Source organism: Peromyscus leucopus, chromosome 18 (assembly GCF_004664715.2).
Source record: "Peromyscus leucopus breed LL Stock chromosome 18, UCI_PerLeu_2.1, whole genome shotgun sequence".
Taxonomy (NCBI): Eukaryota; Metazoa; Chordata; class Mammalia; order Rodentia; family Cricetidae; genus Peromyscus; species Peromyscus leucopus.
The window spans coordinates 9,295,799-9,322,409 of record NC_051078.1 but is presented as its reverse complement, the minus strand read 5'-3'; the positions used below and the strand labels follow the sequence as shown (position 1 = coordinate 9,322,409).

The 26,611-nt window shown below is 42.9% G+C and overlaps 1 protein-coding gene across 1 annotated transcript in view; it reads left to right on the top strand.

The window, feature by feature from the left end:
* The window catches only part of Wif1 (WNT inhibitory factor 1), a 65,674-nt gene that overhangs the window by 16,705 nt on the left and 22,358 nt on the right, over positions 1–26,611 (top strand). Inside the window, exon 3 of the mRNA XM_028869649.2 lies at positions 24,561–24,669. Within this exon, the coding sequence (XP_028725482.1) occupies positions 24,561–24,669 (109 nt within the window). The remainder of the gene's footprint in view (positions 1–24,560; positions 24,670–26,611) is intronic.

Sequence of the window (26,611 nt, the reverse complement as noted above, 5' to 3'; positions counted from 1 at the left end):
TCCTGACCAGACATTATCAAAAGAGACTTTCATAACTTGGCTGATGATTTACTTGAATTTGCCATTTTTAGGATTTTTTTTCTAATTTTTATTACATTTATTATATTTTGTGTGTGTATGGGGGGGGGAGGCAAGCCCCGGGGCATGTGTGGAGGGCAGAGCACAACTTCCAGGAGTGGATTTTCTTCCTCCACAAGGTGGGACCTGGGGATCGAACTCAGATCGTCAGGCTTTGCAACCAGTGCCTTGATCCTTCAAGCCATCTTGCTGGCCAGGATGTCAAAAATCAGTGATCTCGTACGACTTAATGGTATCCTGATAACCATAACTGACATCCACTGGGCAGCAGCTGTGGGTGAGCTAAGCAATTTACCTGGACTATTTCTCTTAACACTTCAATCGATTCTATGGGTTGGAAATTTTATTTTTATCTCTTTACCGCCAGTGCAAGTGAAGAATGAGGTCCAAGGAAATTGTGTAATTTTTCTCTAGGTCACACATTGGTCACCTGCAGGGCATGGGTTTGATATCACCATGAAGGAACCACCTGAGAAAGATGTAGATCAGAAGCCAAATGGATGCACGATCCACTTGTCTCCAGATTGGATGCCTGTCATTAATTCTGAAGATTTCCTTTTCGTTGAGTAATAATAAACCTCCCTGGCTTCTTTAATATCTGCATCCTTGAGTTCAGGGGGTTATTTTTACATGTTCCATGCTGTCTGGAATCTGAGGAAGCATCAACTTATAACTCTAGGGGTAGAAATGGATACGCTTCTCTCAGATTAAGAGGTTATATTATCATGTGGGGGGTGGTGGTGCACACCTTTAATCCCAGCACTCGGGAGGCAGAGGCAGGCGGATCTCTGTGAGTTCGAGGCCAGCCTGGGCTACAGAGTGAGTTCCAGGACAGGCACCAAAAACTACACAGAGAAACCCTGTCTTGAAATACAAACAGACAAAAAGAGGTTATATTCTTTTTTTTTTTTTTTTTTTTTTTTTTTTTTGGTTTTTCGAGACAGGGTTTCTGTGTGTAGCTTTGCGCCTTTCCTGGGACTCACTTGGTAGCCCAGGCTGGCCTTGAACTCACAGAGATCCGCCTGCCTCTGCCTCCCGAGTGCTGGGATTAAAGGCATGTGCCACCACCGCCCGGCTAAGAGGTTATATTCTTATCGTGGTAGACACCCCCCCCCCCCGTTTTTATTCTGCCATAGTTTAAATTTCACTTTCATGTATGTTATCTCGTTAAGTCCTTTCAGCCCTCTCAATGACTAGTTTTCACCATGCACCCACGAAATTTTAGCTATCCAAACAGGAAGAATAACCAGTAATTGATCACGAATGGTGTTTAGCCAAAAGGAAAGCAATTCAAACCTAAACTTCAATAGTTGTAGATCTTTGTATGATGCACAAAAGACTTGTGTTTATGATTTTAAAGAAATGCTTTTGCCTGCTGGCAAGGTCGCTCAGTTGGTAAAGTGCACGCCTCGCTGGGATGAAGGTCTAGGTCCAGATCTGTAGTACTTCATAAACCAGGCAAGGTGGCCCGAGTCTATAATCCCAGCACTGTAGATGAACCATCTTATTAAAATAAAAACACAGAGTCAAATGCAGAGTTGAAAGCCCAAGAGGTCAGAGCAATAGCTAAGAGCTGATACTAAAAACCCTTTCTTACCCCTCACTGCCGCTGCCATCCTTCCCCTCAGAAAGAGACCTTCTTCCTGTGTGTCGGTCCTTTTATTGACTTTCTGTTCTGCCTTCTCATTGGTTGAAAACCCAACCACATGACCTCCTTGTCACTGCCCATCTATACAGACCTCCAGGTCATCTATGGTTGGTATTGAGATTAAAGGCATGTGTCTCCATGCTGGCTGTATCCTTGAACACACAGAGATCTGTCTGTCATGTGATCTGGATTAAAGGCATGCGCCGCCGCCGCCGCCGCCGCCGCCGCCGCCGCCACCACTGCCGCCATCCGCCGCCGCCGCCGCCGCCACCACCACCACCACCACCACCACCCAGCTTCTGCTATGGCTTGCTATTAGCTCTGACCCCCAGGCAACTTTATTTATTAACATACAAATAAAATCACATTTCAGTACAAATAAAATATCACCATACAGCACCCGGATTCTAGAGATGGGAGAATCAGAGGTTCAAGTTCACCTTCAGTTATACGTTGAATTTGAAGCAAGCCTGGGCTACAATGGACCCTATTTTTAAAATGCATTTATCTGTAATTAAAACAAACAGAAGCCTGTTTAATGAATATTATTCCAATTACCAGGCATTTACCCAATAATTTTCAGTTGAAAATCCAGTGGATTTCCATTCCATTCGATATAAAGGAAACAACTGACATCCATTTTTTTTTTTTTTTTTTTTGAGACAGGGTTTCTCTGTGTAGCTTTGCACCTTTCCTGGAACTTGATTTGGAGACCAGGCTGGCCTGGAACTCACAGAGATCCGCCTGCCTCTGCCTCCCGAGTGCTGGGATTAAAGGCGTGTGCCACCACCGCCCAGCAGACATTTTTTTTTTTTAAATTTACTTTTGCTACAAGTTCCCTGGAAGGCTTTGCATACCCAAGGCTTTGTCTGAATGGTATTTCTTTGACTGTGGAAAGTTGTCTCCCCACGCCCGGCCCTGGCCCCCAAATGGAAGAGAGGTAATGGAATCTACCTGTTTGGGTAGGACACTGGGCCAGAAGTAAATTTGGGCCAGGGAGGTACTCAGGATGCCTGTATGAGCCAAGGGGATGGGTGCCTCTCTAAACATATACCCTGGGGTAGGGGTGGCTTATCTTTCACCCAGTCTAGGCCTGAGCATGCTGGCCAAGAGGTGCCATGGTTAATATTATGTGTCAACTTGACAAGGGCCATGAGGTGCCTAGAGACGGGCCCGGCATTATTGTGGGTATCTCTTAGAGAATGTGTCTGGGTGAGATGAACCTTTGAATCCATAGCCAGAGAGAAGAAGATTGGCCTTTCTAATGGGAGTGGGCCCTATCCAAACAGCTGATGACCCAAACAGAACAAGGAGACTTTTGCTGCCGAGCTGCTGTCTTTCAGAACGAAATGAGAGTGTGGGCCCCCTTAGGTTCCTAGCTTGCCAACTGCAGCTCTTGGGATGGATGGACTCTGTTTTCATGTGAGTTAATCTCTCTAATCTCTCTCTCTCTTTGTGTGTCTATCTCTGTGTCTCTGTGTCTGTCTGTCTGCCTCTGTCTCCATCTGTATCATGTACACACGTGTACACACACACACAGAGAGAGAGAGAGAGAGAGAGAGAGAGAGAGAGAGAGAGAGAGGGAGAGAGGGAGGGAGAGAGAGGGAGAGAGAGAGAGAGAGAGAGAGAGAGAGATCTCCTTTTAGTTCAATTTCTCCAGAGGCCCTGAACAATAAACCATTCAGAGATCACAGTAGTTGATCGAGGCTAAGTCTTGATTAACTTTAACTCTCGGGGCCTCATATTCAAGTACTAAAATGAAATCAATAATTCACTTTTTTTGCAGGGACAGCGAAATGCAGTCACATAATGTGTACCAAGTACTTGACACACCGAAGACAGCTGAAGAAGTAGGGTCTTTTCTTCTCTTGGTATTAATGAGCTGTTAGAGCTAGGTGGGAGTCACGGGGCCAGAGAAAGATCAGCTGCCAGATCCCAAGCTGGGAGTGTGCTGGCACGATGCCCAAATTCCACTGTAAGTGAATGGCGCCCTACCCTCTGAACTCAGAACGTCACACTGAGCCGGCCTCAGGAGGCCTGGCTTAGAGCCCAGCTCCCACACCCGCTAGCTGGGACCTCAGACAAGTATTCCACTTGATTTCTCGTCTGTCGCATAAGGGGGTTTCTTTCTGGTCTAAAATGCCTCTGACTTCTTATTAGTCGGTGTCTTTTCTGCATTGTTCTTAGTCTTGTGTTTGAACTCAGATGACAAAAAAACAGAAACAGTTCAGACAGTACAATCACTTGTCGAAGTGATAAAGCAGAGGTAACTTTTCAAAACACCGCTGGCCCATTAAATCGACTCGACTCTATTCAGACAACTTTTGTGTCTTCTGTGTTAGCCCAGCTCCACTCCCTCAGTCTGACTAATGAGATGACTTTAGGAGCTGAAACTCTCAGGCAAGAAGACAGAAGAGCCTTATTATTAATATTCATCCTTCAAAACCATCCCCAAATCATGTCTCCTTTATAGACACCCATGCTTATTCCTGGCTTGGCTCTTTGCAAAGGACTAAGAACTCTGAGATTCGTCTTCCTGTTACAAGTAACGGCTTTCAAAGCTCTACTGGTCTTTGTAATAATTAAAACTTGCAAAACCCATTACTCATTGAGAACACAAACTGGACCTCATTAGAGTACCATCCTTCGCTTCCTGGGTATAACTCTTTCTTTTGATGAATCATGATAGTTTTTTTCTGCATTACTTTTTTCCATCATAAACTACTGTATTCCCTAAAGGCTTCTGGAAAATATGGAAAAAGAGAAGGAAGACTAAGGAAAGAAGTCATACGTGCGTAACTCACCAAGGAAAGTGTGAATAATTCAGTGCTCATCTGAGTACCATTTTTCTAACAAGGTAGCAAGTCCAATTTTCTCTGTTGGCTGCTTAAGGATACATCACTTTCCTACATAATTGCCTACATGTCTTGTAAACTTGATTTTTTAAAAGGTTATGCAACATCCCATTGCATATTTAAACGTTCTCCTGTCTAAATTATGTGTCATATTTCACTATTGTAAATAACACCATGAAGAGCAGCATGGTATATAAAACTGATTCCACATTGGGATTACTTCCTTAGGACTAAATTCCAGAAGTGGAATTTCTGTGTCAAAAACTCCAGACCCACACACGGGCTTTTTGGCACACACATTAATTACCACTGAACTTATAATGGCTACTACTCCATATACCTGCAGCAGAAGTGTGAAAGAAATGTTCTTTTTTTTTTGTATTCTTTTAATGATCTTGAAAAAAATACACTACAAGATGCGTTCCAACTGGTCCCGGGGTTGTTGATACACACCTGTATTTCTGTTCCGATATGGTAAACTCAGCTCAGTCGGATTTTCATGCTGTAGGGGGCAGCGAGTGATCAGTGTGTGGGAGGCAATTCTCTCCTGTTATACAAGGCTGTGGGGGTGTCCTTCAGGGGAAGGGGCTTTAGAGCAGTGGTTCTCGATCTGTGGGTCACGACCCCTTTGGGGGTTGAACGACCCTTTCACAGGGGTCATCTATCAGATACCCTGCATATTCGATACTTACATTATGATTCATAACTGTAGCAAAATTACAGTTAGGAAGTAGCAACAAAAATAATTCTATGGTTGGGGGTCAGCACAGCGTGAGGAACTGTATCAAAGGGTCACAGCATTTAGGGAGAATTACTGCTACAGAGAGAGAGCACCCAGGCAATAGCAGCGCTGGTGTCATGTTTGAACCTTCGAGGTTCAGAGTCATCATCATCAATGACCAAAACAGCAGCAACCTTTTAAGAGAGGAAGAATGGGGCCGGATGTAGCGGCTCACCCCTGTGACTTTCCATTCTCCAGGGCGGCGGCAGGGGATTGCCACAAGTTCAAGGCCAGTTAGAGAAGGAGTTTATCAATCTTATTATCAATCATACCTTATCAATATGAGGGAACTATGCACACACACACACACACACACACTCACAACAAGAATGAAAGTGAAATAAAAAAAGACAAATATCATGTTTTCTCTCACCGAGGCGGGGCAAAGGAGACGGGCAGATGGGGAGGGAGGAGAATGGAGGGTCATGGGGATGAAAATAAGAGAAGTACAGTGATACAGACATATGAAATGTCATCATGAAATCTACTCTTTTATACACTAACCAAAAAGAATAGTTCATTTAAAGAAATGGACTCTAGGGGTGTTCAGAAAGGGAAAGGCAGGCCGGGGTGTGCGTGTACAGATGCACAGTACTCCATTAGCTGGGCCCTTTCCTACTACCCTTCTTCTGCTCTACCCACAAAGAAAGGACACATTTGCCAGTTAGAGCCTAGTGAGCTGTCTGAGGAGGGAGAGGATGTGGGAGAGTCTTCAGAGAGAGAGAGAGAGAGAGAACACTCAGAAGGCAAAAGGACCAGCAGCAAGATTGAGCCTTCCCTTCCTCTAAGTTTACTCAGGAATCTGAGGCCTGCCTGGTAGGGAGACACAATGATTGTTGATCTGCCCCTGGCCTCTGAGCAGAGCATCTTCCTTCCACGCTCACTTCAAAGAGAGGCGTGCCCTGTGGTAGCCATGAGCACAGCACACAGTGTAGACGTGTGACCATCCAAGGCAAAGGGCAGTCGGGATAGAGAGAACTCACGTTCAGCTATTCCACTGGTTTATTCTAAGTTGTCTCATCCACAGGCTACAAAACTCATCTATATATCCATCTACATGGGGAGAACTGATAAAGGCCCAGAGCGTCTCCATGGGTGTATGAACACTCGATTTCCAGCTTCACCTCTGTTTCTGAGATTGCTCATTAGATCATGCTAGAACAGAACTAATATGGCAGGCTTCAAGAACTGTGAGCTTATCAATTCTCTTCATAGGCACGTATTCAAGAGCAACTATATCTGCTCCATGCCGCAAAGCGCAGGACTCTTACCTGAACACGGGAGAAGATTGCCAAGCACTTACACATTTCCAGAAGGTCAGGAACCTTAGGCATAAGTTCAAGCACCCTGTTTTTCAGAGGAGAAAAACAAGCATTAGACATGATGACAGACCTCTGGAACTAGCAGAGACTGCTACCAAATGGAGCTGGTGGAAGAGTGTGTTTCCTGACAGGCAGAGAGAACCAAGCTCTCCACTTGATTTCAACCTTAACCTCTAGGCTGTGAGGAAGTGCAGTATCGTCGCATCCCAGCTCAACAGTCCCATGGCGTGTGGAATGAAGTGTCTTAGCAGTTTCTCTGTGTAGCTTTGCGCCTTTCCTGGAAGTCACTTGGTAGCCCAGGCTAGCCTCGAACTCACAGAGATCCTCCTGGCTCTGCCTCCCGAGTGCTGGGATTAACGGCGTGTGCCACCACCACTCAGCTCATTGGTCAGCCTAACACACACACACACACACACACAGACACACACACACACACACACACACACACACAGACACACGCCTGTGTGAATTTTAGTGCTCATTTTTGAAGCAAGAGTTGGGTGGGCTGAAGGCAGTCACTATTCTGTTCTGGCCATGGTGGGTTTTACTCAGCACGGTGTCTAGGCTATGAAAGGCAGCCAGCAATGGTAGATGGAAACATGAGCAGGAAGGTGAGGTGGTTCATGGGAGAGTGTTGGGTAGGCTTTGAATCTGGAGTTTAGTATCCATCCCTCTGTGCCCTCCTAGAATCTTTCCAGCTTTGGGGTGTCATGATCTACCATCTTACCCTACAGGGACACTGTCAGGAATGACTTGTATATAAGACTCTCTGAGATCCCCTGAAACACAAATGCAGCCTCATCAAATATAGATTTTTTTAAAAAACAAGATTGTTTGATAGATAAACACATCTTTAAATATAGCATTGCTTTTAATGATTTTGGGAAGTTGTCCTGACCTGGTGGAAACATGTTTCTCAAAGCCTGTGCTCATAGATTGACTTATCTTTTATCCACTATCCATGGAGGAAGGAAGACATTATGTCAACACATACTTACTCACTCTTGTATTCTGCTGCCTTTCTCTGAATTTTTATTGGAACTTTGGTTCTTGGATATGAGTTCTCTCTCTAAAGCCACCAAGTTCAGAGTTAAACACAACCCTTCCTTCCTCTTCCCCCTTTCTTCTAGGCAGTAAGCGTATTTGTCCCATGATATTTCTTACCAGTTTTTAATGGTGTCGTATTTTAACGAGTGAAGAACATTTGGAAATCAGTCTCTCCAGAGTATTTAAACCTACTCAATTTAAGGGAAGCCATTGGCTTTTGAATGTCCTTCTATTTTGTGTATGTCATTAAAAACAAAAAAAACCACCTTGAATCAGTTTCTAAGACTAAAGAAATCACTATCCAGTATGTATACCTTCTAAACATAGATCTGTATGTAACTGGTGACTGACTGAGCCATCCATTAGGATGGGAAAAGTTTAACTGTTCATCAGTCAGCATGCCATGTGGAAAGGAATTGAGACTGAGTTTTGAAATAAGCACAACTATTTCTATTATTCCCTGACCCTTATTTTGAGGAAACATCTATTTGGAATTTGGTCTGGTACTTTCTACTTCCTCTGACCATTTTTTTTAATGTCTAGGTTGTTCTTCTAGATATTAAAAAAAAGCCATGAAAACCAATACTGAAGCTGACCAATGTAAATTTCCTTTTTTTTTTTATGAGTAAGATAATGAACAAAAGAGATTCCATTCTCAGAGCTTTTCTGTTTCCACACATCCACCGAATTATGATTCAGGTCACACCAGCCTCCCTGACTTGTGTGCATCAGTTTTCCTATTAATCAGTCTCTTTTCTTCTCCTATGGCCCTGTCATCTTCCGTCACAACTGGAGACCCTAATAAGCTCACTGGGATTTTCTTTAAAAGCAGCCAAATTGAACATAGTTAAGAGCCTAAGCCCTGGCCCCTCCGGAATTATCATCCTCTTAGATCCCCGCTTTGTACCGTATGAGTCTTTGCTCAATAAAATAAGGGGGACACCGGAAGAGGTTGATGGCTACAGCACCTGCCATGAGAAATGACGCTCAGATGGGAGGAACAGGGCTAAATGTCAGATTTTCAGCGCAGATGCAAGGAAGGCATTGGAAGCCAGTGATTCCAATTTTCATTTGAAAGCTACTGATGGATTTTCAGGCAGAGTGGTTCTGTGGAGGGGAAGGAGAGCCCCTAATGCTTGGTTAGCATTGCTGATTTGAATTCGGGGTTCGAGACCTATATACATCTGCTGCTAAAAATTGGTTTTTGCAACTTTTTTTTTTGGGGGGGGAGGGGGTTTGGAGACAGGGTTTCTCTGTGTAGTTTTGGTGCCTGTTCTGGATCTCACTCTGTAGTCCAGGCTAGATCTGCCTGGCTCTGCCTCCCAAGTGCTGGGATTAAAGGCGTGCGCTACCGCCACCTGGCCTTGGTGTTTGCAACTTTTAAGTATGTTCCAAAAGAAAAGAAAATCCATGATTAGCGGTACCCAAACTCGCCCAGGTGACATTGCAGGTGGGTCGAAAGTAGCGGTCACAGGTGGTGTTAAGGGCAGGGGACCAAGGCAGAAGAAACGCTCGGCCCATTTTTTGGTTGCTGTTGGCTTTTTAGTACTCATGTCTTTTTAAAGGTCTGATATTTAATCCAAAACTAGGAGACTAACCTTTCCTTATAACAGAATATATATATATATATATATATATATATATGTATATATATATATGTATATGTGTATGTATGTATATATTTATTCTATTATCAGTTGTTGGTGCAATTCAGACTTTTTGTTCCCATCGATCAAAAACTGATGGTTTTGTTTTCACACTAGTGAGGACCTGGCTTGCTTCCTGTCCCCCTAAGTCCTTTCCTTCATACTGACTGCCCTTCCTCCCTAAATGGAGGCAGTTAAGCTATGCCAGACATACCCATTTCCAATTCACTAATATAAGGTCATTTATTTTTAATGAGAGAGATGGAGAGAGAGAGAGAGAAAGAGAAGGAAGAAGGTAGAGAAAAACCTAAATCACTACTTCTGGACTTCCTAGCCAGGTCCAAATTATTGCAGAACTTTACATAAGAGCACATCTTTGCTAAGTGAATATATCTTCATATAGATTTCTAACAATTATTTACTGAGAAGTCTTTTTATTTCCCAGTGTAGTTTTGAAAGCACACAGGCCATGCAACTAATTAAAAGGCCACTGGCTTTGCTTAAATAATTTTGTACAAATGAGTATCTTCTGAATAGGAGAGAAAATATTTATCCTTTTAGGCTTTCAAAGAATCTGGCCCTTTAAGGCCCCACACCCAAACTAGGGGTCTAAAGATGGCCGGCAGTAGCTGTGAAAAGTCTCATTGCTTTTTATGAAAGTTCAGCAGCTGTATTCAGGGAAGAGACATGTATCCCATGCAGGACTGTAAGCTAACAGAGAGCTTGTAACATATGGAATTCATAAAGGTCCAATTACAGGGCCGTCACTGTTTGCCATGGTTTTAACTTATGTAAGTTATGGATTATACTTTCATGAGATCATAATCAAAAGGTTATTCTTTGGTAATGGTGTGTTAGGACTTCAAAGCCATCCTTGGAGCCCCGAGAACAAAGGCTCAGAAGTTTGAACACAGGCCAGAATCAGTCTGTATGAGTTAACGACGTTCAACCATCCGGGAGCCGGATCAACCTATCCATGCAGGCGGACTTTTCTCTCATCACATCAGATCAACAGTCGTCACTAAAAGATGACAGTTGATTCAGCTTTAATGCGTCTTTTTTTTTTTTTTTTTTTTTTAAATAAATCAGCCTGACTAACCAGGGTGTCTGCTCACATTTGACTCAGAACTATTCGTCGGGAGACTGTAAAGCACTGTCACTCACTGTTCTCCTGGAACTGAGGAGGGATGATTAATTAGGGACTCGGCTAGGGAAAGGAATGGCAAGTTTTGAGGAGTTTACAGAACTGCTCAGGTCTCAGAAATGAGAAAGTGACTGTGCGACTTACATAACAAGTCAGAGTCTAAAGGCGGCTGCGGTCCGTCCTAGCATGCTGGCATGCCGGCATGCTTTAAGTCAACGACAAAGGGAGACTGTGGGATTGGCTAACATCACAAACGGAGAATCTGCCTCCTCCCCTTGGCTCTTAACATCTTCAAATAAGGACCAAAGTGGACTTAAAACCATGATACTAAATAAGCAAAATGCCATGGTGTGTAATCACACGGGCAACCTTACGGCTCCTTTGCAGCTGGCCTGGCCTCCAGTGCAGGCTGCTTCCTCCCTGGGCGTAGGGATAGATCCTTGGGTCCATCCTGAGATTTTCTCATAAGCCTCAGGTGGTAAAACGTTCTCATTATTTTGGCCCAACAACTGTTCAGGTCTTCATTCCGAGTTGACATGTCTTCCCCGCCTGGGCTGTAGCTGGTGGAGTCAGGAGTGAGAGGGAGGCAGTATGGTCGATGCGTCTCTCTAGGCTGCTTCCGTCTTCTCACAGTTGGAGGACTAGATAGTGGCTAAGGCATAGAAAAAGAATCAAGAGGGAAGGAGCAGGGTGTGTGTGACTACCGGCGTGTCCTCTGACCGCAAAGCAGTTTAGAATGGAAAGAAAGCAACCCCAAAAGGTCGCTTTTCTGGATTCCTCCACTGGGAGTGTGGGCAATCCTTTGCCTGTGTTGAGTAGCTGCTTCCTCTTCGGGGATGCTGGTAATCAGGGCGTCCATCCAGTCCACAGAACCTCCATGTTGTTTCCTGGACATATCAGGAGACGTGCTCCCACCTCCAGAGACCCAGCCTGCACTCTTCTCTCTGTGATGCTGCCTTTCCCCAGATACCCTTGGGTCTAGCCTCTGGTAAGCTGCCATCTCATAAGCCGTGTTTCACACACCCTTCATCTCTAGAGAGCATCTCCCCCGCCATGCCAACTTTCATCCTCTATTGCCTTTCTCCGCTTTGCTTTCCCATGTAGCCCACGGCTCATGCCCACTGGGGCGTTTTATTTTTAATTTCCATCCTCTTCTTCATCACATGGAGGGTAAGTTCTCTGGAGACCAGGACTTGACCTCATCACTTGCCACTGTGATACCCAAAGTCATGTCCAGCACAAATTGAAAGGGTTCAGTAAGAATCCACTGCCTAATTGAAAGAAGGAATGGACAAAGAAAGACCCGTTGAATGCTCTTCTTCCCTTTGTGTCTCAATTTGAAACATTTGTTATTTGTCTTTGTCACTGATTAGAACTGATTTAAAATCTCTACTGTGTTCAGAGCTCTTGGCCAAAATTGATTGCTAAAGTGGGAGATAAAGCCTGTGAGAAACAAACAGGTTTTTGGAAATCTAAACACAATACGATTTAACTACAACAATACTTTGTCTACGTGCGATTTCTTTCTAATCACCTAGAAATATAGGAAATTGGCTGTATAGGATGAAATGTCAATGTATTTTGAAGAGAACACACTCTCACTTCCTTAAGTCCAGGCGAGAAATGGTCAGAATTTCCCAGAGGGAAGGACTAACCCTTCTTCTGTAGCCCTTCCCTTGGCTGATGCGATGCTGGACCCCATTGGCAACACTCATGGTCAACTCAACCCTGTACTTTCACATTTCAATGCTGCATTCGAACCAATAACCTCACCTGTACCGGGGAAGCATTCCATCACCAAGCTCCTTTAAATTTTTTTTGTTTAGGGAATAGAGTCTTGCTAAGTTGCCCAGGCTGTTCTCAAATTTGTAATCCTCCTGCTTCAGCCTCCCAAGTAGCTGGGATTGTAGGTGTGTGTCTTAGTTAGGGTTCCTACCACGGTGAAAAGACACCGTAATCACGGCAACTCTTATGAAGGGAACATTTCATTGGGGTGGCTCACTTACAGTTTCAGAGGTTCAGTCCATTATTGTCATGATGGGGAGCATGGTGGTGTGCAAGCAGACATGGTGCTGGAGAAGTAGCTGAGAGTCCTACATCTTACAGGCAACAGGAAGTTTACTGAGACCCTGGGCAGTATCCTGGGCATAGGAAACCTCAAAGCCTGCCCCAATAGTGACGTGCTTCCTCCAACAAGACCATATCCACTCCAACAAAGCCAAATCTCCGAATAGTGCCACTCCCAATAAGATTATGGGGGTGGGGATTACATTCAAACTACCACAGTGTGTATTATCACACTTGACTACTTTTTGCTTTTTATTTTTTTTTATTTTTTATTTTTTTTTTAAGATTTATTTACTTATTATGTATACAGTGTTCTGCCTGCATGTGTCCCTGCAGGCCAGAAGAGGGCACCAGATCTCATTACAGGTGGTTGTGAGCCACCATGTGGTTTCTGGGAATTGAACTCAGGACCTCTGGAAGAGCAGTCTTATTTACGTGCTCTTAACTACTGAGCCATCTCTCCAGTCCTACTTTTTGCTTTTTAAACATACACTTCATTGCTGTCTTTGTGATTTGAAAAATCTCTATCAATACAACTAGGTAAATATGAACATGAAAACCTGAATAAATAAGCTAATATAGATTATTTGTGATATGTTGTTCTCTATGAATTAAAGAGTATTCATTCAATATAGAAGCCAATACAGAAGACCTTTCCAAACATATGATTATTAACATACTATGAATAAATGAATTACTTCTCACTCATGGCCAGTCTTGTTTCATCTATATTTAGTCTTTTAAACCAATCCCCTGCAGCAGCATCTCTTGGTCCCTAATATTTCAGTGGATGAATATCTCTGGAGCTTAAGAGCTTAAAAAATACCCCTTAATAGGGTGAAACACGCAGCTAGCATTTAAATTTCCTTTCATATCTTGCAAATGTCATATAAGGCCCATTTTCTCGGGCCCTCTTTGGTCTCTTTTGAGCAATAGCTTTCCCCTCCCTCTTTCACCTTTAAAAAAATTACTTCAGCCGCGCGGTGGTGGCGCACGCCTTTAATCCCAGCACTCGGGAGGCAGAGCCAGGTGGATCTCTGTGAGTTCGAGGCCAGCCTGGGCTACAGAGTGAGTTCCAGGAAAGGCTCAAAGCTACACAGAGAAACCCTGTCTCGAAAAAAAAAAAAAACAAACAAAAAAAAAATTACTTCAAGTTTTTCATTCTTCTAAAGAAATTAGGCTATCCCTATAAAATTTACAGGTCAACAGTCTACTTCCAGTAGTCAAATTGTGTCTGTGCTATGGTTCAGCTTGTTCATCTATCTTCTCAATTTTCTGTAAATTAATAGTTCAATAGTATTAGCTCACTTATTTTAAAGCTAAGGAAAATTCTACTTTTGCCTGCATATGCTAACTAGAACTGTATAATTTTTATTTTTGCATATGCTAGCTAGGACTGTACAATACAAATTTTTGAGACCACAGTGCGCACCTCGGATCACCATGTGCATTTCTGAGTCACTTTGTCACAGTCACAGATTTAAAAAATTATCGGATGAGAGACTAACTTCACACTCCTCAGGGACAAAAGCTAAGTAAGGTCGTAGTTGTTAACTTTTTTTTTTTTTTTTTTTTTTTTTTAGTTGTATGCTCCTTTAAGAATACGAGAAAAAAAAAAAACTAGGGTTCATTCTTGTGAGAAAAATGTTCATATACCGATGGACACAAAAGCATAGATTCTGAGGATGCATGGACCTACATGCAGGACTCCTATCTCAGGTACTGTTTTAAAGAGGGAAGGCACATTAAAGTAACTAGAGAAGGAAGGGAAAAGATGGCTGCTGTTTATAAGCCGAGGAAGAGGGGTTAGTTATTGAAAAACAAGTTTCAGAGGACATGAAGATGAGAACACGCTCACTGGACCTCCTAGACTGCAGATCTTCACAGTGAGGTGGGAAGAGGAATGAGCGAGAAAGTGGAGGCCGTGTGACTGCAGACTCTTCTGGAAGTGATGGAATGAGGGACAGACCCTGCATGGTAACCTTCTCACCACATTTGTCTGCGTGAGGAAAGATGACGTAGTTGATGGTGGCCGGGCTCGGGGGCTGCGGAATGGAAAGTAGTTGCGCGCCATTTGAAAGGATGATTGGCAGGAGGATCAAACAGTTCATTGTGGGTCATCACTGTTTCCCTGACTCGGGTACCGTTTGGAGTTGGGAGAAGCAAGGGGGTTGGGGGAAACAATGGACTTGTGGAGGAAAGAGAGAGACGGCGCTGTCTCAGAGAATTACCTGGGGACCTTGAGAGACAACCGGACTTGGCCACACTGATCTAGCCAGATCTCAGGGCTTCTCGGGGATCTCGGGGGACGTTTGGAGCTGGCTACACAGGTCTAAGTGAGTCTGCAGGATCTTGAGGGATGATCAGAGTTAGCCACAGAAACCTAACTGGATCTCAGGTTTGTGGGTTTTCGTCATCAGTGTTGCTCAGGAAATCACTTTGATCGGTTTCTCCTTTTCAGAAACAGGATGAATGATAGATATAGATACGTGTGGTGTGTGTGTGTGTGTGTGTGTGTGTGTGTGTGTGTGTGTGTGTGTGTACGTGTATATATACAGATATATACATATATATATATATATACATACATATATATACCATATGGGTAGAAGAACTTACTAGAGTACGAGGGTGATTGGGGGTTGGGGTTCTAGGGAGATGTGAGGTGGCTCATGGACAAAGGTGCTTGTCACCAAGCCTGACAACTGAGTTGGACTTCTGGGACTCACACGGTGGAAGCAGAGAAATGGCTCTTACAAGTTGTCCTCTGACCTCCACATGCATACATGGCACATGCATGCTCCCACACACATGGCACATGCATGGCCCTACATATACACACACAGAACATGCATGCCTCCACATATACACACACGGAACATGCACACCCCATATATACACACATGGAACATGCACACCCCCACATAGACACACACGGAACATGCCCGCCCCCACATAGACACACACGGAACATGCCCGCCCCCACATAGACACACAAGATAAATAGACGGTTTTAAAATGTTTCAAAATGTCAACATAAAAAGTGGCTCTTAGCCGGGCGGTGGTGGCGCACGCCTTTAATCCCAGCACTCGGGAGGCAGAGCCAGGCGGATCTCTGTGAGTTCGAGGCCAGCCTGGGCTACCAAGTGAGCTCCAGGAAAGGCGCAAAGCTACACAGAGAAACCCTGTCTTGAAAAACCAAAAAAAAAAAAAAAGTGGCTCTAGGCGACGGCCTTTTCTAAAGTGTAAAATGAAATGTGTCGCATGAATGTGTAGTCCTTTAACCTGCGGTAAAAGCAGCCCTCGGAATTGTGTGGCCATGAGGTCACAGACACTTTCCTCTTCCTGTTTGGGTTTTAGGGACAGGACAAGCTAACCATCAGAGACTACCTTGTAGATGGCATTTTGATATATGAAATTTCAATTTCATGAGCAAAATATTTAAAGTCCGGCAGCTCCCATGACTTTCTCCAAAGCGCTTTGAAAAATATTTGCCAAAGCTAAAGAAGAAAAAAAAAATCTATTTGTTGTCTTTTTTTTTTAATGAAAGAAGCAAGTTAATACTGTCCATGTGGATTCAATAAAAACATATTAAAGGATTTTTGAAAACTACCTAGACCTTAAAACTAAGGAAAACATGACCTTGTTTCAAATACTCTGAAAGTCATCACTGAGAACATTTCCTGATGTTTCTCAGTTGGTTAAAAGATTCAAACATGTTTTATCACTAGGGTGAAGTAAACACACACCTGCAGAGTGTTTACGCATTTGTCACGTAGAAACAAGAAATGCAATCTTCATTTTGCCTTTTGGGGGGCTACTTACACCTATTACCCAAGTGTCTATGCAGTCATGTTCTCCTAGTCTCTGAAGTGCCGAGTAGACCAGACCACACATACACTATTTCTCTTTCTCAGCTCCCTTATCTTCCAATGTTTTATTTACCCAGCGCCGTTGTTCCTCCCAAGTCCAGCCTGTAGACAGCTCAGCACTGGCCCTGACTTTACACTTGCTTACATTGAATCTGGCATACTCGGAGGAGTAGGTAACAAGTAGCCTGGAGCTTGGCGAATGAAGGGAAACATAAGCACTCAGAAGCCCAAGGATGCCTGCCTTGTCCTTCCCACTGGAAACACGGGCAGTCTTCTGAAAGGCATGCATAGAACCGGGCTCCATCTGCTGTTGCTTGAGTTCTGGAGTTCCGTCCCAGCAAAGGGAGGCCAGCATCCCGCCAATGAGCTACGCCTCCAGCCCCAGAGAGGAGTATCACAACCACATTTTAGTTATTTCTTCTTTCCTTTGGCCTTGAGACAGACTGGGAAAAGTCTTTTCTACTACCCAATGCTTTTTTTTCTTTCTTTCCTATTTTTCTGGTTCCCTTCCCGCCAAAAACAGACACCTTAACTTTGGGATCATTCACTACAAAAGATCAGCCTAGCGTGGTTGCCTCCCCATCTTGAGGACTTCTGAAAGAGAGCGAGCGACCAGCCAACGGTTTGTCAGATAGCCAGGTCTGTTTCTGGTTTGCAGAAGCAGCGGTGATTCCAAGCGCTAGGAGGAAAACGTCTTAGAAATTTCAGATTTATGTGCAGCCGAACTGTGTGATCCCTTGCCAATTTTAGTTTACAAAACTCGCCTGGTCCCAGATGTGTTTACTTGAACTCTAAGCTTTAATGTCACCATTTTATTCCAATAACTTCACTCGCTGCATCCAGCGTCACCGGCTGTGGTCTGGTTTGGTGTGCATAAAAATGATTACTAGAACAGAAGAACTTGGCGGCCTGGTGTCCTCTCCCTAAGCAGCAGCATTCCTTTCAATGCCAATTAGTGAACTAATGAAGTAACTATTCTGCGTGGAAAGGTGCTTTTTCTTGTTTGGATTTCACACACACACACACACACACACACACACACACACACACACACACACACTTCTGAAAGCCAGTTGCAAAAGAAGGCCCGGGAGGGGGCATTGTTGCTATCCCACAATTCCAAGCAGTACTACAATTACAGATTGAAAGTTATAGAAAGCAAGGTGGCTAGAGCGCTCAGTGGGAAATGTGAACCGGAAGAGCATGGGGACACAGTTACTTTTTAGAACCAGACTCTGTTTATACTACCCATTTATGTTCTTTCTGTTGAGTCTCCTTGCCAAGGGTTTGTTCCAGAATAAGCACAAAACAGCAACAACCTACACACAGAGTAGCCGGCTATCCAATGTCCATATTTATCTGTTTGCCCTTAAAAAAAATGATTTCGTATTTTCTACGTGAGCAGCAGAGAATGACCACGCAGCAAAGTCAGAGAAGTTCTTGGACCCACAAAATAAGTTAGTGATTGTCAAAACAACAGACAGCTTCTGCCAGGAAGTAGAATCGGAAGCTAATGCCACCACGACATGTTCTGGAATGCAGTGGGTTTGTGTTTCTAGTCCCTTCTCACTCACTCACTCACTCACTCACTCACTCACTCACTCACTCATTCACCAAATATTTTTCAAGTACTTTGTGCATGAGTCTCCAACAATCTATTGGAGAAAAACATATCCATATTCCATTCTTATCCATAAGGAATCCACAACTGCCAGGGGCTGGACACTTTGCCTAGTAGTCAAGTGCCTACATAGAATGAGTAAAGCTAGGTTCTGTCCCTACCACCAACAAAAGCTCTATTTAGTTGACAAGAAACGACCTCTATTTGTGAACAGTTGAATGAGATTTACACAATGGTGTATGTGTTAAGGAGCATGCTGGTTGAAGACCAGAGAACCCAGGCTAGGTGAAGGAAAATAGAGCGTGCCTGTTGAACTCCAGAAGGTGACACCCCTTGACAAATAAGAGATGAAGGAAATTTGGCCCAGATGGTGAAGATACCGAAAAGGCTATGGACCTTATCCTGGACGTAAGAAGCATCAGGGAAGGACTGAGACATGGCAAAATGACGTTCTTAATGAGAATGGCAGTTCTGTTTTGTGGTAGGTGTTTTTAAAAGGAAGGCAAGAAGAATTTTATAGTAATGCCGATACGGGAAAGAAAAGGTTGTGTTAGAGTTGAAAGAGTGGGATAAAAGCAAAGGACACAGAGAAAGATAGCACAGGAAAAGGGAGGGTGATGTTCCGGTGCCCAGCTACGAAGAGAAGAGAGATAGCAAGAAAGGACAACAAAGGAAGTGCAGGGTCTTTGTTATTGGAAAAAGGACAGGACCCTTGTCAGGCCTGCAGAAATCAGCAGCCTTGGAAGATAAAGAACCAGGCTTCGTAAGTATAAGCATGGACACGTGGCAGGAAGAGAGAACGTTCTGTACTTCGGTAGAAGGATGTTGACAGTACATGTTGAGCTATCAGCTCATCCACGTTGCTACAATAAAATATCCAAGGCTAGTGGCTTTTAAGGAAGAAAAAATTATTTAACTCATACTTTGAAGAGTCAAGTCCACGGATGGGGGGCCTCTAGAGAGGGCAGCCTATTATGGTAGGAGGAGGTAAAGTTGACTGTTCATGTGTCAATTCAGGAAGCAGGTGGGGGCGGGGCAGGAGATCAGAGTTCTCCTTGAGGGTGTGTCCCCATGGCCCAAAGACCTCCCGCAAGGCTGCATCCTTACAGCTGCTCCACCCTGGTCCTTTAGGGGATGCTCACTCAACCAGCACAATCACCATTGCCTAAAAGGGGATGTAAAATCAACGCAGAACATGAAAAGGAAGAAAGAACAAGTCCTCGTAGGTTGGCAGAGGAGAAGTCACTGAAGTATGGCCACAGTGGAGGCTACTTATTAGCGGTTTGCTAGGATCAGAGGAGAGGCGTGAAGAGCTGATAAGAATGGGCAGGGAAAACAGGAAGTGGGTGGAGAGAAGGTGGTGATGCAATCGAGTGGGAGGAGACTCAGTGGTGATGCAACCCAAGGTTAAGTGAGTTCGGAGTTTGAAGGATGACGTCTCCAGAGAGGTTAACCAAAGGAACTCAGAAGAGTGAGAAGTCTGGCAGCTTTCGGTCTAGACATGCAGGCGGCAGATTATTTTAAGCATTGGGCATGCTTATTCATTTTGTTGGGCTTTTTAACCTTGTTTATTTTAGTAGCTGTCTTCCTACCCTTCACATACAGTCCCGGGGCTATTTTGTATCCCTTTATACTTCTCATACCTAGGACCCTGCTAATCTGAACTCTTTTGAACACTATAATCATCGTAGACTGTTATGGCAACAGTAGAGACCTCTGAGAGTTGTGATTGGGGTGTAGTAAACACTCAGCAAGGATTATTTAAAAATTTGAATCCACTGCCCGTCATATGCTTTAGTGTCTGTGCAAGTTTGAAATGTTCATTGGAACAAAGATGATACCTTTAGAGTTTTGCTTTTCTCCAATGGCCACTTGGGGCAGCATCATGATGGAGGTCAATGAAGGTTTGGGGGCCAGGGTTTTATGAAAGACTGACCCGGAGGTTTTTTTTCAATTATTATGCTTATTAGATTAAGTATACACTGCAAGCCCAGACGTTCAAAGGTAGAAAAGAAACACTAGATTCCTCCCATAGTTAGCGTGGGTCTCTGTTTCTCTCTGTCTACCCTCCAAAGAGCCTCAGACCAAAGGCCTTCTGAGTTGTTCCAATTTGCTGTGTAAATGATGTCTTCATCTATTTGGAAGGAGTGACTGTAATTTCAGCCAAGTCAATTGGACGCAAGGTGAATGGTTTCCAGCACCCCTCCCTTGATAATATTTGGGTGCCTTTTATATTTCTCCACACACACAAAATATTTCACTGTGTGGCAAAGCAGTCCAGCAAAAAAAAATTTTTTTCAGCAACTTAATTTAAAAGTGAATTAATTATTCCCCTGAATAGACCCATTCTTTGTTTGAATACAAAGCACTCTTTTCATGTATTTCTCAAATAACTGCCTTCCTTGCCTCTACCTGAATTTCCACTAATGTTATTTAATAAAACGAAATGTACTTTTTCCTAATAGCAGTTTCCAATATAACTCTGCCATTACAGTTCATGTTCTGAATTCCTTTTATCTAAGTAATAAATCTGTAATTTGTGAAACTTGTTCCCAAACTTTAAAGCTAGTTCTCTGTTCTTTTTGGCATAGAAATTGGGTTTTATTTGCCTCCAAATAAATTTTTCCAATGGAGAGATTGGGGTCTAGGAATATTTATTATATTATAAATAAGGTAAAAATGGAAAGTTCTGTCTAGAAGTTAGAATATGACATAAATCTAAATCAAATATTCATTTGATCAACCATTTTATGACTTAAGTGAAGGATAGATTTACTCTCTGTTGTGGTAATGATTTTATATATATGTAGAACTATTTACATGGTAGTGAAGGGTAGACTTCTTTACAGTGGTAAGTTAAATTTTCAAAGAAGTCAGTGTCAAGATCAAACAAAACATTGGTTCATTTCTAAGTGACTTTCAAGTTAGAATATTTAAGAAGCAATTGAAAGAGTAAGTGGGAAAGATTCCTTCGGAAATACACGCATATATAAAATAAATATGGGACAAGTGAGACAGGCGGCAGATAAAGACTCGTGTAGCCAGTCTGGACAACCTGAGTTTGATCCCCAGGACCCACATGATGGAAGGAGAGAACCAACTCCCAAAAGTTGTCCCCTGACCTCCACATGTACTGTGTACCACCACACACTAAATAAATAAAAAGGAATTTAAAACACAATCAAAAATTTGTAAACAAACAAAAAAAACAAGCATGAAGGAAATTACATATTTTAGAGACTTGAGCACCATTACTGTCCTCAGTAAGAAGGGCAAACAGACAAAGTTTGCTCCAACAGCTACCTTCTGCTGATAAACTCCAAGAAACTTGTGCTTGGAGATGTCTTAGATACAGAATTAGAACTGCAGTAAGGAAGCCATAATGTGTTACTGACCATCCAAGAAATTAGATCGATACCCTGAAATTAATAGTGTGAGATAAGGTCGGAGTGTTGACCAACCTCCTCTACAGTCACGCTAAGGTGAGTTAGAAGATAATGAACCTGAGAGATCCACACCTCCCTAGCCTGCATTTTGTGATGCCGTGGAGAACTAAGCGTTCCTTAAAGTTGCATTTCCAGGACCCGACTGAAACACTCCCAGACCCACCGTCTTCCAGCGTTATTGGAAAATTTTTGGAAGAAAGATTCAAAAGCATCTCTAATGTTTATTGTTCTTTCACGTTCCAGGGGCTGTGCCAAGAAGCGCTGTCTGAGCACAGATGCCCTCAACTGAGATCCAGTCAGAGAGTTAGTGTCTATCACTGGCCACACGGAACTGACAGGGATCCCATGCTTATTTTTTAAGTTAATGAATTAAACTCCGCTATAAAATTAATAGAACCACATACTGAAAGTGTGGAGGAAGCAGAAAAAAAGTAGTTATTATCAATTCTAGTTCAGTAATGCCTTCATCTGGATGCATCAGCTTTCTTCTTCCTAATAAAACCACTTTAAAGGCGAAAACTCTAGTTTCTTTTACAAAATGGTCTTGAAGTTTTACAAATGGAACTGGTAAGCATATCACACACAGAAGGACAGGTTTAATTTCCAAAGCGACAAAGCTCCAAGACGTGCTTATGGAGGAGCAAAGGGCAATGTACGAAGCAGGATTTGAATTTTGGTTTTGCGGGATTCCTGCTCTACCCACCCTGTTCTGAACTTTCATTCCAGAGCCCATTAATAAAGTGTTCCCATGGACTTGGGACACACGATGTGTATTACACCAGGATTTGGCCTGCTATTGTTACTTGCTGTTTTATTATCTATCCTTGGTGGCACAAATAACTAGAATACAGTTAATTATAACGGCATTCAGCACTGAGTCCTTCCACAATGCCACTTTAACTGTGTTTTAAAATCAAATGTTTTAGTGATAAACACTATGAAGTGCAGAGCTGGGGGGGGGAGTGGAAGTGGGAGGGGGTGCAGTTGATAGAAGTCATTGGAAACACCTGGATCTATGGAAACCGGAGTCTTTTTCATTGATTTTTCCTGCAGGGACAGAAATACTATTCATTCTCTATCTCAAAGGAATTCGTTGCAAATTGAATTACCTTTCCCGACAGCATCGCTTTCATGGGCTTCCTTCAGATCTCCGCCTTCCCTTCCATAGGGGAGCAATCATCTGTCTCATGAACTGACCCTCTCCCTTTAGCAGATGAACTTAATATAAATTTACCCAACCCTGTCACTCTCCAAAGGAACAAGCATCGTGATCTTCTGGAGGCTTTTCAATCATTGCCACAAGCCAAAGAAGGGGATTTGGCTAATGAAGTTGCTTTTCGGCTCCACGAATCCAGGGAGCGTTTCTTAGCTCACTGCATATGTGGACAGACTCTCTAAGGGAGCTGAAATTCCATCAATATCCAGCGACTTAAAATTGAGTGGTTTGAATGAGTTCTGTGCAGTCTTCATAGTTTCCATGTTATAAAATCAAAATTATGCTGATGTAAATCCCATTTTCAAAAAACCCTCTCACTCAGTCTGTACTACAATTCATTTCTGTAATTAACTCATCCAAAACTCTAGCTATCTCTTTGGATAATGGCAGGACCACTCAGCTTACCTATTTCACATGTTAGTGTGTGTGTGCTCTTTATTAGTTGCTTGCTGTGGCAAATGTGTTGCTCTGATTGGTCAATAAATAAAACACTGATTGGCCAGTGGCTAGGCAGGAAGTATAGACCGGACTAACAGAAAGGAGAAAAGAAAGAAAAGGAAGGCAGAAGGAGTCACTGCCAGCCGCCGCCAGGACAAGCAGCATGTGAAGATGCCGGTAAGCCACGAGCCACGTGGCAAGGTATAGATTTATGGAAATGGATTAATTTAAGCTATAAGAACAGTTAGCAAGAAGCCTGCCACGGCCATACAGTTTGTAAGCAATATAAGTCTCTGTGTTTACTTGGTTGGGTCTGAGCGACTGTGGGACTGGCAGGTGACCATGATTTGTCCTGACTGTGGGCAAGGCAGGAAAACTCTAGCTACAGTTGCTCATCATGCCTAAGCAAGAAAGATCGTAAACCATTTCTGAAGATTGTGTGTGTGTGTGTGTGTGTGTGTGTGTGTGTGTGTGTGTGTGTCCTCAGAAGTCAGAAGAGGGCATCAGATGCCCTGGAGCTAGAGTTACAGGTAGCTGTGAGCCACCCTATATGAGTCCTGGGACCTGAACTCTGGTCCCCTGGAAGAGCAGCAGCTGCCCTTAACCACTATCCACACAGCCTCTGCAGACTCTTTCAATAAAGATGCTAAGCACCAAAGCTCCATGGTTACACTGTCCATCAGTTCTCCATACTGATGGTTACCCGAGTAGCAGGACTTTTTCTTAACTACTGACATAGTGGGAAAAGGAAACTGTTTACATTGTAAAGTTTATGGCTTGTTGACATTGCAATGTTTTTGTTTTGTTTTGGGTTTCTGGGCTCTTCTCTCTATTAAATTGAGACCTTAAATATAAACCTTTCAAACTTAATGGCAGGATCCTTAAATTTTGGTCTTTAAGTGTCTTCTTTGCCATTAGGTTTCTATCTCATTAATCAGTATTTATTACAGCTCTACCAATTCTAACCAAAAGATTCCTGTCAAATTAAAAAATACATATTAATGGCTCAGGCTGCTGAATTGAGCTTTCCAAGGGTTGGTCACTAATTGTTTTGATATGTCTTGTCCCTCTGTTTTTCCTCCAAATCTTTCTACAGACGGCAACTAATAATATTGCTGAAGTTAAATGACCTTTTGAGCAGGCTCTAAATAAATGCTCTGAGCATGTTAGGGGTTCTCTTCCCTCCAACCATGGTCCCATTCCATAGGTATACATCGAAGAGAGTGAATTACGCCTATGTGATATTTTAGATGTTGAGGACACCTGAGTTCCCAGAGGGAAAAATGATTGCTCTCTCATCACATGGATTGTTTGTTAAGAAGTGTCTTCTCAATCACCCTGTTTTCCCTGGTGCTGACTGGCAATGCCTTTTGTTATAGGCCGAATACTTCTATGAGTTCCTGTCTCTTCGCTCCCTGGATAAAGGCATCATGGCAGACCCAACTGTCAATGTCCCTCTGCTGGGAACAGTGCCTCACAAGGCATCAGGTGGGTGGCCGTTGCTTTGGAGAAAAGTTTGTTCATAAGTCTTAATGGAAATGAGGATATATAAGGTTCATGTGTCATCCATTAGAGGGATTATGGGATGTTTTCCTGAGGAGAGCTGTTGCATTGAGGGCAGCTCTGTCATTATCCTTCAGGGAAAGGATTAGGATAAGAATAAAGACATGATGGGTTCACAGTTTCCTAAAAGGCCAAGATAGCCCATTCATTAATGATTCTAGATTTTTTTTTTTTTAAGAAAGAAAAAAGAAAAGAAACATGGCTGATGAGACGGATGTGTTCAGCCAGTGTGTGTGGATTAGTACGGTACACATAAAGGGGACAAAGATTCAAAGTGGGTGAGGGCAAAGGACAACCAGGAAAAAGTTCCCCAAAGGTAGCGTAGTGTCAGAAAACCTTTAGGGAACCGAGTGACATCAACACAAGCTTCCGGATAGAACCATCCTGCTTGGCTGAGAAAACTGTGTGTGTGATTTGGTTCCAGCTTTCCATCTTGTGTGATACCCTTTCAAGCGTTAGCTGACTTGATCACACTAAGACCAGAACTACAGCTCTGTTTTTATAAGCTTAAAAAAATGAAGGGTCTCACAGCTTAACCAATTTGTTCAAAGTCAAATGTTAGTAATAGAGTCAAGACCAGAGCCCAGGATTTCTGGGTTTGGGGAAACACAAAGTGCCCCTGTATTTCCTTCTAGTCCTGTTTTCAAGGACTGTGTTCTTACATTGGATACTTCATGACAAGCTTGCCATTGACAGGTCTTTCCAAAAGTTGTTCTTACCCTTGTAAGACATAAAACGTTCATAACATTCTATTTTATGGATATGCCATAATTTGTTTCTCCATCCCCTCAGTTTTTGTTAATGAGAATTTTTTAGAGTTTTTATGCTATAAATATCATGATAAATATCCTTTGAAACTGAAAAGATGCTCGCTGCTATAGGGGAAGAGCCCCACGTGTCTTATTTTCCATGACTCCCAATGCCAGGCTCAGCAAACAGCCAATATGCAGAAGGTCATTGCTGGATTACTATGTATGCTAAATTCTTGGCGCTTGCTTCATGATTATAATAGACAGTTGGAAGTGATATTTTTGTGGTAAAGACTATAATATGAACTATTAACTTAAAAAAAAAAAACATGAAACTGCTCAAATGCCAAGAGTACTTTCCTACAGGTTCTTTCTATTTGTACCCTGGCTGTAGTGTGGGAATGTGCTTAGCTCACCATAATCTCATCAGCACAAGTTACTCATTACATTAGCTACTTCGCCAAATTTAAAAAGTGAAAAGCGGCCTTTTCACACTGTTTGATTTTTAAAATTTCCTACTAAGATGGATAGAACACCATCCCTGAATCTAGCAGACTACGTGAAATATCAGTGCGCCTCCTTATTTTTCTTAATATTGAGATAATAGTGTTATTAGTTTGCAAAACTTGTGACACACATCCAATAGTTTTTCTGACATTCACTGTGCTTTTGTCAAGCTACTGTTTGTTTATTTAATTGATGAGAATAAAATTCATATTGCCAAACTTATTTTTCTTTGCAATTTTCCCTGTTTCTTTTATGTTTCAAAATTGAAGTCCTACTCCAGAAAGCTGTCAACCGTGACCACTTCAACATTTATTTCGGTAGCAGTAGGAAAGAAGAGCTGTAGCCCGGGTTGTTCTTAACCTCTGAGCCATCTCTCCAGCCCACCCCAGGTTGTTCTTGGTCACCCTAATGGAAGAGGTTCCACTGATGTGCCCCGTACTTTGCATTTCCATGCACGGAGCCAGCTGTGGCTGATTTTGAAATAAGTGATAGCGACTCCTACTTTTAATCTCATTCTTCTAGAGGAGTGATAAGAAATTTTTCAGGTATCAGTAAGAATTCCTTCAGGAGCTAACTTGAATCTGTAGAATGATTAGGCATTGAGGCCCCCT